At 41.3% G+C, this 14,920-nt stretch overlaps 1 protein-coding gene across 1 annotated transcript in view; it reads right to left on the reverse strand.

The window, feature by feature from the left end:
- Window positions 1–14,920, reverse strand: part of DOCK2 (dedicator of cytokinesis 2) — a 522,773-nt gene that overhangs the window by 118,617 nt on the left and 389,236 nt on the right. Inside the window, exons 30-32 of the mRNA XM_075274736.1 lie at window positions 11,234–11,312; window positions 4,204–4,304; window positions 1,891–1,949 (exon numbers count right to left, since the gene is read on the reverse strand). Coding sequence (XP_075130837.1) covers window positions 1,891–1,949; window positions 4,204–4,304; window positions 11,234–11,312 — 239 coding nt within the window. The remainder of the gene's footprint in view (window positions 1–1,890; window positions 1,950–4,203; window positions 4,305–11,233; window positions 11,313–14,920) is intronic.

Below are 14,920 nucleotides of genomic sequence, written 5' to 3' on the forward strand. Positions count from 1 at the left end.
ATTTCTATGGAGCATGCTGTTTGGATCGGCTGATCCGAACAGTACTCGCTCATCTCTACTTGTCACTTTACATGCATTGTTTCTTCTAACAAGGTCTCAGTTAGATTAAGTCTATTCTCTAGAGGGGAAGATGCAATTCTATCAAAATGACATAAGCAGGGCGTTTCTCCAGCAATTGAAATACATTTGAATAGAATAAAGTTAGTCAAGCTCATAAGTTTATCCAACATACTGAAATCAGATCACGTTATCGTTTTTTTGGCATTTGCTGTTCTGGTTATCCTCCAGCAGCATGCTACTGGGGCTTCTGGCTCCCGGCACATAAGTGATGGAGGGGATGCCTGCAGGCTGATGTATATTAAATTTGTCAGCTTTCTGCAGGCACATTATTTTATGTTTCTGGTAATGTTGTACATTGCAGACAATCTGACAAAGTGTTGTCATATGGCTTCACAGTACTGTCACCTTATGGAAATTCGAAAAACTGAACTTTAGTGCTAAAAAGCTTCTGCATTCAAAGTAAGTTTAACCGACTCGAATTTAGAATAGGGGTGATAGTATTTCCACAAATGTACAGAAGATTCAAGACAATACTATACTACAATCCAAATAATGAAGTGTCACAACAGGGGACTTGATACAATTATTCACTTACTTGGTTTACTAAATGGTAGAGATGAGCGAACAGTAAAATGTCCGAGGTTCAATATTCGTTTCGAGTAGCCCCTCAATATTCGACTACTCGAATCGAATATCGAACCCTATTATACTCTATGGGAAAATGCTCGTTTCAGGGGTAGGCAACATTCCATCAAATTATACTTACCAAGTCCACGAGTGAGGGTCGGGCTGGATCCTCCGAGCAGTCTTCTCCTTGCAGCGTCCCCGCAGCATCTTCCGGCTCTGAATTCACTCTGCCAGGCATCGGGCCTGGGCAGAGCCGACTGCGCATGCCCGCACTACAAGCAGACATACGCAGTTGGCTCTGCCCAGGCCCGATGCCTGGCAGAGTGAATTCAGAGCCGGAAGACGCCGCGGGGATGCTGAACGGAGAAGACTTCTAAAGGTAGGAGAAGAACCAGCGTTGATTGGCCGACTGTATAGCATTCGGCCAATCAATGCTGGTTCTGCATCGAACTTTTACATTCGAATAGCGAGTGGTACTCGATCGAGTTCGAGTATTTTGAATACCGTAGTATTCGATCAAATACCTACTCGATCGAGTACTACTCGCTCATCTCTACTAAATGGTTAAAAAATGTCATTAATGTCCATCTCGTTGATTACAATAGTGGCAATCGGAATGGACTCAGACTCGGTATGTCTGCCACAGTTAATGTCCATTGCTGTCATCCTAGGACAGATGACAGCAACAGACATTAACAATGGTAGTGTGAACCCACCCTAACAGTATAAAGAAGAATAAAAAATGCGCACAGAAGTCTGCAGTCTGCTTATAAAGTAAAACACATCATGTTATTTTTATAATACTAGTTCAAGAAAACATTTTAGGGAGCGTTCACACTACCGTCGGTGTCCGACATGTAGTGTCCGCTCCTAGTGTCCGCTCAAAATCTGTCACGGACACTAGGAGCAGACACTAGATGTGTCCGTGACACCTGTCATTCACTTGAATGGGCATCGGGTGCGTTCTTTTGCACTCCGTGCCCGTCCTTCCCTGTCCGCAAGAGAAGATGTCCGACGAGGTGTCCGCTCCTAGTGTCCGTGACAGATTTTGAGCGGACACTAGGAGCGGACACTACATGTCGGACACCGACGGTAGTGTGAACGCCCCCTTAGCTATGATTTAATTGATGGTTTCCTAAATGTTTCAGTTGTAGAGTGTATACAACGGCATGGATTAAAACACGTTGTCAGTGTAATGCTTACCAAGCTTGTACCACATATCACGTATTGCAAAGCCTATCAGGCATCTCATGTCCTCGTACCTGGAGAGAAAGCATACATGTTATTATGGATTGTCTTGAAAACAGCAAATTGCAATTACTGTGTTTACTGATCTCTCGTTATAAAAGGTAGAAAAATTCTTGGAACAGAAATAATAATATTCTTTTTCTTTTCTAACTTTTTACAGTGTTCTCACCACCAAGGGCAGTCACTTGGCTGCCGTAGTCACATGATGATGAATGGGACGTCATCACGTCCAGTCTGCCAAGGGCCAAAAAGGGTAGGAGGAAAAATGCCAGTACTGGACTGGTGGGACCTTAAAAGCAGCAATGCAGTATTTTTTTTTTCATTGTGAAACTATACCTTAATGCACCTAATTTATACTCTATTACTTTATTAAGTTACTTCTTTATGAATTATTTTTTTGATCCTCCTCTTCAGTTGGGTCATACGTTTTACAGTTCTCTCCAGAAATTACTTTCTTAGGCCGGGGCCGTGGCGGAGGCGCCGTGGGAAAGATCGCAGTGTTTTATAGTAACTGTAAAGTGGATGTGATTCTTGAGAATTCCATACCCACTTTGTGGTAAAAGCTGCGGCGGGGACACGCCACAATTTCAATTATATCTATGGAAACACCGGCAGTTTCCCTATAGGTATAATTGTAACAGAAAGTCCGTGGAGGAAAACTCAGCGAACTTTCTGTTTAAATTGTTGCGGCAAGAACCGCAATGCGTTGCTGCCGCGGTTTTCCCTCAGCACTTTATAGCTGCAGGTCATCCTGTGGGGCCTTAACCTTAGGCACGAGAACTTTCTATGTGATGAAACTACATAGACTGTTCCACTCAAGTTTTACACAAGGAGCACAAACTCGTATCACAGTTACTGCTTATGATTAGAATGATGTCACACATTTATAATGAAGAAGATGACAGTTCTGCCTCCATAATTACACTGCCCCCAGCAAGCAGAGATGGTATTGGTTCGTGGTACTCACGTGAGGCTCTTAACAGAGCGCAGACATGAGGACAGTGGAAGAGTTGAATTGAAGATATTTCACTATAATATATGTGAGGTCTGGTTCACATCGGAATTCCATTTGGGGAGTCCACTTGGAGACCCACCGAACGGAAACCTATACGTATTAAAAAGTGGTTGCCTAAGGAAACACATGGACCCCATAGACTATAAAAGGGTCCGTGTGGTCTCTGCACGAAACATGCGGAGAGAAAAGACTTTTTTCTCTGCATATTTTGTGTGGAAACTGAGCGGAGACCACATGGACCCCATTATAGTCTATGGGGTCCACAGATTTCCCAGATAACACCTTTTTAAAGGGGCTCTATCAGCAAAATCATGCTGCTAGAGCCCCACATATGCGTGCATAGCCTTTAAAAAGGCTATTCAGGCACTGTAAAAGTTAAATTAAACTACCCCCCCGTTTTAAAATAATAACTTAGAAAAGAATCTTCTCTACTTACGGAACGTGCACCCTGGGCGGGCCCTGGGCGGGCATTCAGGGTGCGCCGTCTTCTTCTTCCCCCGCCTCTTCTTCCTCTGTCGTCTTCGGTCCCGTCCTCCTCCGGCGCTTGCTCGCGGACACTGATAAAAAAAAATAGCCCGGGCGCATGCGCAGTAGCCGTAGTAGAAGCCGCGTGCTACTGCGCATGCGCCCGGGCTGTTTTTTTTTTATCAGTGTCCGCGAGCAAGCGCCGGAGGAGGACAGGACCGAAGACGACATAGGAAGAAGAGGCGGGGAAGAAGAAGACGGCGCACCCTGAATGCCCGCCCAGGGCCCACCCAGGGTGCACGTTCCGTAAGTAGAGAAGATTCTTTTCTAAGTTATTATTTTAAAACGGGGGGGTAGTTTAATTTAACTTTTACAGTGCCTGAATAGCCTTTTTAAAGGCTATGCACGCATATGTGGGGCTCTAGCAGCATGATTTTGCTGATAGAGCCCCTTTAATGCATATAGAATTCCATTCAGGGGGTCCCACTACCCAAACAGAAACCCGAAGTCAGATGTGAATAAGATCTGAAAGAAGCACAGATAGTCCATTCATATTATATCGCCCATCTCATTATATTTGTTTGTACTTTCTTTATATTTACTGGTCAGAATAGGTCTCAATAAAACCATACCCTTCCAGTGCACATGTACTGTAATGCCCTGTAACTCCTCACTCAGAATCTCATAGGCTCTCCCGGCTTATGGCACAGCACAGACAATCCTATTCAATAAGCCCAAATGTCACTGCACCAAACCTGGTATTTTTAATTGAAAAACTCATCACTTACTTGTCCAAAATCTCATTGCGCTTGTCATGAGAGAAATTCTCCAGCTGTAGAGAATCCTGAGTAATGAAAGCCACTGCCAGATGAAAATAATTGTTCCAAAGCTAGAAATTGGAAAACATAAACAGAATGGAAGTCAAGAAAAAAAAGACATGTCATTAATTTAAAGAGCCTGAATTGTAGCAAAAATTATTCTAGATTTCTCATATCCTGTGAAGGAAAAACAAGATGTTTACCAAATATCTGTTCAAGCAAAGAAATCAATAAGGAGTTTAAGGGGCGATAAACAAAAGATTATTTCTTAATATTGTTGACCTTTCATATTTTCATTTGTTTTACAGCATAAATGTCAAAGAAATTCGTGACATTATGACAACCGGTAATTCTTAAACAATAAGATTATCCATTCCGCATCAAATATGGAGCAGTAACACAACAGGGCTGGAATGGGTGGAGAGAATAACCTGCACGTAACAAACAGCTCTACAATGTCTTGGGCTCCTGGTTGGTGCTGAGGATTTGTCTTCTACATTATTTGTGTATGTGACCTAAACTGACTAGATGGGTTTGGTGCGACCTTTTGGAATCTTGTCCAGATTTGACTTTCTCTGTTACTGGACATTGGCTAATTTGACTTTCTTTCATTCATTGAATGTGCTTTTGTGCCACATTTGGCTTATATACCTTTAGGTTCTGACCCCAACTAGTTGTTGTCCATGATTTTACTACATTCTTTTCGTGTCGCACCAAGTAAATAATCTGGCTAGACAACTTGGAGATTAGGGTTGAGCGATTGGAAATTTCATGATCACGATCGGGTTCTGATCTCGCTTAAAAAAGATCACGCTGTGTAGTGATTAAAAAATCCCCCAGCTACTTAGTCCCCCGCACTTACCTGCACAGAATCCCTGCCGCTGCCGATCCCCGCTGTTCTCGCTCCTCTCCTCTCTCATTCACATGTCTGCATTGCGCCAGGCGCATCCCTGCCTCCCAGGCTAGTGTTACAGATGCTGGGAGAGGGTGGGGCTCGTCTCCCCGCCCTGTACCCGCCCACACTCTCCTAAGCCACAATAAGCTCTGCCTACTCCCAGCATCAGTAACACTAGCCTGGGAGGCGGGGGCGCATCCGGCGCACTGCAGGCACGTGAATGAGAGAAGAGAGGAGCGAGAACAATGGGGAGTGGCAATGGCAGGGATTCTGTGCAGGTAAGTGGGGGGTGGGGGAACTAAGTAGCCGGAGGATTTTTTAATCACTACACAGCATGGAGTTCGAAAATTGAAGCGTTCAATTTTTGGACTCCATGCTGTGTAGTGAATAAGATCATTTTTAAAATCCGATCTTTGATCATTAAAAATTCCCTTTGACTTGCATTAGGATTGGAAACGGGATCAGGTTCAGATGGAAAATGATCGGAAATAAAATCCTGAAATCTCAAGATTGGCTCAACCCTATTGGAGATGACAAAGGATAGGCCATAACTTACCGTTGGGGTCCCTACTGATCAGGACAACTGTCAAGAGACTTTGAATGGGTCAGTGTTAGGGTGTCAGAATAAGGGTGAAAATGGGAGAATTTCTTTGCAGTCATATGTGAAAAACAGAATACTGTGCATGCCATATTTTGCAAATTTGTTGCAGCTCTTTCTGACTTACTGGGCTAAAAACATTAGATGCAAGCTATGTTGCAGTAACCTGGTTTGGTCAATGAACAGAGATCAGAGCTGTCTGCTTCCTGCTCCATTCTCTGTGTATCAGATACTAATACAGCTAGTACCTGGCGATGTCTCACCCTACCAGTCTAAAAGTCACCTATACTTAGGATAAATCATCAATATTTTTTGCTTGAAAACCCCTTTAATTCTTTCAGCCATTTGCATGTATTTCAATAATTATTATTATGCAAATATTATTATGTAAAGAAAGATAAGAGGTAAAATAGAAAAAAATATTATAATACAGGCAGAAAGGACTTACACAGCATGTTTATTAAGCTTCACTTAGAGCAGGCGCAGGTACCTTTGTACTGTTCTGCCAGGTAGCACTCAGCTCGCTGAACACGTTATTTGCATAAGGAAGTTTAATTGATCATATAACATTTTGTCTATTACTGAAAATGTCTCATCATTATAGGCATTGGCTGCAATTCTAACAACAGCTGCAAAAAAATTGATGATGTGGAATACAGATTTGCAAGCTTGTACGTCCCCAGGCCCAGTAATGTCTTTCTGTTACAGACATCATAGAATATTCAACTATATTTCATTAAACATAAACCAAACTATTTTCATCATCTTGCTCAAGAAAGAATATTGAAATAACACTAGTGTATAATGGGTTTAAATTGCACAAAAATAACAGGTAATTGTTATAATGTGCCAAATACAAAATTAACATCTGTTTTATACTACTTACAGGTGCCATGCACTATTTGTTCACTATTGTAAATGTCTATGGTCTACATAACAGACCATAGGTTTCTACAATACTGTAACTGTTAAGTTCTGTTCTCATCTGCATTGTAGCTTCCATTAAGAACTGGGCCAGATGTTTTGCACAATGGATACCAGCGGTTCCTAGGCCTTTATAAAGGGTACTATGATGAAGGAAGTGCACCTCTGCCTATATCCTTACTAATTATATTGTTCAAGTATATATCATTTGTGAATATATTAATTCATTAGCATATTGTATTGTACATCAGTATATTGTATTTGTATTTACTCCCTGCAACCAAACCAGGTTTATGGCTTTATGACTGGTTGACCCTAACAAAGTTAGTTAGACATAAGAGAGGGGTGGTTGTGACCGGACTGGGGGACATGCTATCTACGGGGCACACATCTTTCATCATATGGAACAGTAAATTTCACAGCTTTCCAGGGTGGGGATAGGGGAGGAAGGAGGCAGCCTGGCAGGTGGTGTGGCTAAGCACAAGCCAGTAGCATCAAATTAAAAAAAAAAAGTGAATGCCTTGGAACTTTGTCACACCTTGTAAGCCAGCAAACAAGCTGGGTGTGCCCAATTCATCTGAGCGATCCTCCACGTTCCATGGAAACAAAAGGACTCTAATTCATAAGACTTTTTTTGTGTTTCCCCTTTTTATTTTTACAACTGTTTTGCTCTTTTGTCACCTTGTTTGTCTTTATATATTAGCGCTGAAAACTTTGGGTATTAAATCAATCAATTTATGAATCAGAGAGCTGGGTGCGTGTGTGACCTTTTTTACGAAGCCTATTTCCCATTCAGTAGTGGTGGCAGTGTGTTTTTGGGTTTGTCGACTATGACGTGTACTTAATTTGCAGCCTAAGTGATGGGTGAGTGCAAGATTGAGTAAGTGGAGTGAATTGCTAGGATGGTCCGTACATGACAGACACTATCATGTATACCAAGGTAACTTTAATTCAGATGCATGCTGCTCTATGTTTTCCCATAAAATGTGAAGAAATCTACAACAGATGATCCAAACAGAAGTTGAAATGCAAATGTGAACACAGAAAAAGTGTTACCCCAAAATAAATAATAATGGTATCAAATTGAAACTTTTGTGCCTTACTGCAAAATTTAGAAGAGATCCACCACCTACCATATGTCATATGTAATGCTAATGTTCTTGTATGACTACAAGCACTAAATTACATAGAAATATGGAGCACAAAAGGGAGAAAGCGCAGAGGAGGAAAGGGAGGGGGTGTGAAGATAAGGGGGAAATTCGTCAGTGGCCCTGACGATTTCATAGTGATCAGGCCAACTGGAAAACATCTACCAGGTTATTCAATGTTGCAGTCAGGTTTTCCAGGCTGCAAACATCTTTCATACAGTCCAGGAGGTCAGCATCTGATGGAGGACAGAGGGTCGTGGCTGCTGTGGATAGGGTAGAGTTATAGTTTGATAGATTTCTTACCCAGGTGTTAGGGGGATAAATCATCATCAGTAATCCCCTTCACCTCCATCCAGAAACCCACTAAGGACAGTCCCAGAAACTGTTATACAATGTGACGATGCAGAAGCAATTGCAACCACATATACATATATCACATGCAAGGACGATCACTACCTAACAATTTCCCAGGCAAATGATACTTTTGACCTATCCTTAGTATCAGATCAGCAGTGGAACAACACTTGAGACCCTCCCCAATGCATTGTTTATACCAGCTGCCATACTAGGAAAAGAGCTGGAAACCAATAGCTTTGTTATCCAAGTGTTACTGCAGTTCGGCTCCAGGTTACTTGTAGAGTCACAAGCCACTTTACAGATGTTCGACAACTGGTTAGCATGGAACCCACATATCGAACCCTCACCAATCTGATATCGATGACCTATCGTAAGCATAGGTCATGAAAATTATTTGCCTATAAACTGTTTTAAATTTCATAGTCTTGTAAATCCAGAAGTCCAAGGGAGCCAATTCCTGGCAGAACCATTAAGTGAAAGGTAGGAGCCATATGCTTGGAGATGTGTCCATTACATATTGAAGCTGCTGATATAGATATTTTTTAATGGACTTGCAAAAAAACAGCACTTTTTTTTTTTTCTCTTCTTAACAAAGGAAGTGCCGGACCGCATAATTGTACGATTGTTAAAGTTAGGAACTCAAAGTTTCCAAAGACACTCCTGAGCCGCTCCTTTGCAGATCTTCAGTGATCTTCCTTATTGAAACACAGGGCTTAAAAAGTGATAAGTATCAACATCGTGATCCGTGGCCAAACAGTACATACACATTCATTGTATTCATTTTATTCTACATGACTGCGTGACTAGCAATTCAAGTGCGGATAATTTTAATGTGTCTACTGAACTTTATAGTATAAAGGACAGCACTGCCTATTAGATTGTGCAAATAATCAGGAAGAATAATGACCCTGCAATTGTTTGTCAGCTTACAGTTCCAATCGTTTTATTTCTTGGCATAGTAAATTAGCAAAAAGCACACAGGATGCCAAGTTTGTCTGCATTTCAATTAGTTTTCAATTTTGTGTGTCACTGGCAGTTCTGGACCCATTGACAACTCAAAGGCAAATCTGACAGGCAATCTAACAGCCAATGAAATCTGCCAACATTAAACAGTTACTAGTGTCAAACAAATTTTGCGAGAATCTGAAATTGGATATCTTTATCGGATAAGGACTTAAGGATTAAAATACCCTTTGGCTGGTTGCCCTCTGGGTGCTGTAGTGACATTAATGCCATTTTTTTTCCTTTTCTGCAAATAATACCAATGAGTGAATGGGAGAATCTTATTTAATACTCACCGTATTTTACTAGGCTGTTGTCCAATATTTGTTCTACTATACAGATCCTACTGTCAGTGGCGTAACTAGGAATGGCGGGGCACCGTGGTGAACTTTTGACATGGCCCACCAACTGACACCGACGAACTCGACCGACCCCCCTCTTCCGCACTCTATTATGTCCCCTAGTAAGCCCTGCACATGGTATTATGTCCATTAGTGGCCCCTGCACACAGTATTATGCCCCCTAGTGGCCCCTGCACACAGTATTATGCCCCGTAGTGGCCCCTGCACACAGTATTATCTCCCATAGTGGCCCCCGCACACAGTATTATTCCCCATAGTGACCCCTGCACACAGTATTATTCCCCATAGTGGCCCCTGCACACAGTATTATCCCGCTTAGTGGCCCCTGCACACAGTATTATGTCCCATAGTGGCTCCTGCACACAGTATTATGTCCCTTAGTGGCCCCTGCACACAGTATTATCCCCCATAGTGGCCCCTGCACACAGTATTATAGCCTATAGTGGACACCCATAAACAATTATTATATTCTGGGGTCTTTTCAGACGCCAGAGTATAATAATCGAAGACCCAGGGGAATAAAAACATAAAAAAATACTGTTTCTTACCTGTCCCCAGCTCCTACGCTGTCTTCTCCGCTGCCGTCCTTCTTCTATGACATTGGACGTCACATGACCCAGGAAGCAGGCCGGGTTCATGTGACATCAGAGATGTCAGACAAGTAGGAAGGCGGCCTGGTAGGATCGTGGAGAGGTAAGTAACAGTGTTTTTTATGTTTCTTACCTCTCCCGGTCCGCCGATCATTATACTCGGGGGTCTGCAAAGACCCCCGAGTATAATGATAGCAGCAGTAGCAGCTGTCACCGGACCCCTAATGTCCCGGGCCCTGTGGCAGCTTCTTCCGCTGCTATGGCGGTAGTTACGCCCCTGCCTACTGTATATATGAATAGGGTCTTAAAGCAAACCTCCAATTATAAAATAACTTTTCATAAATGAATAATACAGATGAATATAAAAAAAACTTTGTAATATATTTTATTAAAGAAATATGTTTCCTTCTCCGCTTATCAGACACTTCATGTCTGAAGAAGGGAGCGGGAGAAGAAGGAAAATATATTTCTTTATTAAAATAATTTTCCTCCACTCATTTGTACTGAAAAGTTATTTTATAGTTGGAGGGAGACTTTAAGGTGGCCCAGACATTAAGTGAAAAATGATCTGTTTTTAAAAAGATTTTAATACTTATGGCTTCTCCTTGGGGACAGGTCCTTCCTCCCAACCGTGGTCAGGCTGTAAAATCAACATCAGGCTAAGCGACGATCACTCCGCACAGAGAACTAAATGGTCCTGAAGTCTCTCTTTTTCTTTAGATAATATTTTTTTCTCCCATCTGCTATTCTGACCTTATGTGTGTCTAATTCTGTAATATATTACTTTTATTATCCTGTATCAGTATTCGCTATGCTGCTGTAACACACTGACATTTCCACATGGTGTGACTATTAAAGGATTATCTTATCTTATGAACATCAGTATTAGTAATAGCTCGACGCACCCCCGCTGATCAGAGTACCAAGGGACTCATTGAATTCACAGGAAAGTGACAGACTCACTAACCCTTGTACACAAGTACATCTAATGTTTCAAAGCGAAGTTCAATTATGAAGCTTTTTGTTTGCTTACCTTGATACATTTAGAATTGGGTTGGAATTACAAAGTTCTATAGTTTATCAAGTACATAAGCAAATCCATTTTATATATCACTATTATTTACCTGTACTTCGAAATTCATGTTTTCAAGAAATTTCTGGTTCATGGTTCTGGCAAATTTGTCAATTGCTCTCAAGAAAACTCTGTAAAAGAAATAGACATGTGTATTTAGTATTAGGTTATCTATGCAGTACAGTAGGTCAGGGAGTTTCCCATCTCTCTATTTCAGCAGTTTGTCTGCTGTTTCTTCTTCTCACTTCCTGTATCCCCCCTCCCCCACAGCTTGCTGAACAGGACACTATGAAGTATCAATACTTGCAGATCAGATAATATGCAGATGCTTGTAGAGAATGGACTCTGTTATTTGTGTGTTTACATAGAGAGATAACAGACTTGACTTTATCAGCAAACTGCAATTAGCTGAACTGATTGTCCTTCTGGCAAAGCAGTGAGTGACGTGACTTGTCCTACCTCACAGGTCCGTGGTTATAGCAATGCTGTGTAAACAATGAGAGGAATAATTTCACATAGCAGGAAAACAAAGCAGCATTTCTAAAGCAATATATTTAGTTAAAGTCTTTAATATACATAAGCTAGCAGTATAGATAGGATCCTTGAGATGGGAAAACCCCTTTAAGAATGAGTGCATCAACAGCTCCACCAAATTTGAATCTAAATGTGAATTTTCAGTAGGCTAAAGACAGCAAGTAAAGTGGCTGAAACTCAACATTTGACTAGAGTGCACAATTGTGAAGCCCCATACACTTTCCTGAAACACTCCAACCAGTGATGTGGTTTATCCGACAGATACTAAAGGTATCAACACAGTGCTTAACTTATCCACCTTTATATGATTCTTCTGTAGAAAGGAAACCTATGGCATCCAGGTAATCAATCACTACCAACGGTATACACCAATAGTATAAATTCTGGGCAAATCCATTGTCTAAAGAAATTAAATGCTTTTGCGGATTAGGATAAATTGTAAGTTTCTATTGATGTACCATATTTATTTTAGTACCCAATTTACAGTTTAACTATAAAGGGAGCAGCATATTGAAACACTGTTCAGACCACAAAGTACACTAAGCAATATAATTGCGCAGATCTATATAGATACATGATCATGCAGAAAAATGTTTGTTTGTTCTATTGTTTGTGCCACTGTGTGTGTGTATATATATATATATATATATATATATATATATATATATATATATATAGTTTATTAATTGTTTTACAGCTTCCCCTTTGTGTTTTCCTCCAATTTGGAACACTCCACTGTGGACTTGGTGCACCCTTCCTTGCTGCAGTACTTGGTTCAGGTAGCCAACTGTTGGCCAGGGACCAAGGGAAGGAGACTGGAAGTTGAGCTGCATCCTTGAAGCAGAGCAAACCTATACTAAGAGACCCTGAAAGAAGAGTGTTAGGTAGTGATTATGTACTGTTGCTACAGCCATGAGACTGGCAATGTCAATTGTTGCTCTCCTTCCCCTCCCACAGTATACAGTCTCAGAGGCAAAGAGGCAGAGAATCTTCACCTGCCTATTCCAAATCCTTTTTCTTCTATTTACTGCGTTACTTTTGAAATGCTTTAAGAGCAACCAAAAAGTTTCCTGAACATTTAGGCTAAGGCCGCACGGGACATCCCGCAGCTAAAAAGCGCTGCAGGAAAAATAGTGGCAGCAACGCAGTGCTTTAAACAGAAAGTTCACAGAGTTTTCCACCGTGGACTTTCTGTTACATTTATATCTATGGGGAAACCATTGGCGTTACCGTAGATATAATTGACATGCTGTGATTGCCAAAACCGTAGCGTGTCCACACCGTACTTTGTACTGCAAAGCGGACAAGGGATTCACCTGAATCCCATCCACTTTGCCTGTACTGAAAAACGCCACCATTTTTCCCGCAGAGTTTACGGCCCGCGGGGTCCTGGCCTTAAAGAGAACCTGTAAGATAATATACAGGACATACAGTATTCTGGAAGCTGAGGAGGGTGTTGGTGTCCCCTATGGAGATTAGTATAAAGTTCCCCATACTCAGATACTGGATTGTAGGTTTGTACAAGAAGACTAAGGTACACAATTTTCTAAGACTTCAAGTAAGAATATAACAAATGTTCATTTAACATCCCCATAAAACTGCAAATTTGGATTGAATACAACAGTGATTTCATTCTAAACACTTTAACGACAGATAAGTAAATCAGCACGCTAGTCTGACTTAATCTTATCGATTCTGACATTTTAATCAATTTTGTTCTTTCAAATTAAGCTTGGATAAGGAGAAACGTCCCTGTAAGTTGTTTAACAGGACACTAAGGCAAAAGGAATTTTCTTACCGAAGTACATAAAAGTACAATTTTTAATAACATATTATAATCATGTATATCATCTGTAGCTTTATAAGGATGAATAGTCTTAGCACTTGTGAAACAAAACCTCCTGCAGAATTAGGACCATTGAATATTCTAGCAGAGACCTGGAAGGTATAATTACAGCAATACGAAGCAATATAGTAAGTCGCTCCCATCAGTAGAGTAATCATGTCTGAATGACATTGCTTTACATAAGAGCCTGCAGGTCCATTTGTAAGTCTAATAATTCATCATATTCCTGTTACCAAGATAAACTGCTTCACCTGACATGAACTGCCTTAAAGAAAAGTATTACCTAGATTCTTTTTTTATATAAAACTCGATATTGGTAGACTAAAACTTTACTCCTAACAACATTTACAAGAACAGTAGGCTTTGCAGCAGTCATATGGACCCTAGGAACCTGTAGGCTGGACATTTCTCATTGGCTTCTATAGGAGAGGTTTTGTACAGGAAACAATTGGAGGCGAGTTGTGACCATCAGCTATTCTTGAAGGGTAGTATATATAGGATTGGAGTTAGGTAAGATCCAAAGGACAGAGCCTGGGGGGGAAGGGATCATTTTAGAGATAGGTGCAGGTCCTAGAGGTGGTCTTTGTGAGTATTATATAAACGTTTCAGGGAAAACCCCTTTAAGACTAAGGCCCCACGGGATATCCTGCAGCAATAATGTGTTGCGAGAAAAAACGTGGCGTTTTAAACAAAAATTTCGCAGAGTTTTCATCCGTGGATTTTCTGTTACAATTATATCTATGGGGAAACTGCTGGCGTTTCCATAAATATAATTGAAACTGCGCCGGTTTTGGAAATCACAGCATGTCCACACAGCGGTTGTTACTGCAAAGCATGGGATTTGCTGCAAATCACGGCATTTCCGGGCTATGGAACAGCCTAAGACTAAAGCCCCATGTTGCGGAGTTGTTGCTTTTTTTTTTTTGAGAATTTACTGTTTTTTTGAGACAAAGCCAGGAGTGGATTTAGGAGAAGGGAAAAGTATTAGAGCTTCATTTATAATTTCCATTCCTTTTCAAGCTACTCCTGACTTTGGCTAAAAAAAATGGAACAACATTTGCAACAGAGAAAGCTGCTTTTCTCCAACATGGGGCTTAGTCTAAAGCGGCGTTCACACTGCCGCTGCTGTCTGCCCCGGAGTGTCCGTGGTAAACCGGACAGCAGACGGCTTGCGAGCAGTCGACTTTAAAACCTATTCATTTGACCGCCTGTGCGCGTTTTAAGCCTTTCCGTCTGCCTCCATGTAGGATTTTGTGTCTGCGGAAAAAACACAGACACCAGGCGGAGATCCTGAAAATGCTCACTGTTGGTCACCTTTGAAAATCCATTCAAATCAATAGGTTTTAAAGCCGACCACTC

This window comes from Leptodactylus fuscus, chromosome 5 (assembly GCF_031893055.1).
Source record: "Leptodactylus fuscus isolate aLepFus1 chromosome 5, aLepFus1.hap2, whole genome shotgun sequence".
Taxonomy (NCBI): domain Eukaryota; kingdom Metazoa; phylum Chordata; class Amphibia; order Anura; family Leptodactylidae; genus Leptodactylus; species Leptodactylus fuscus.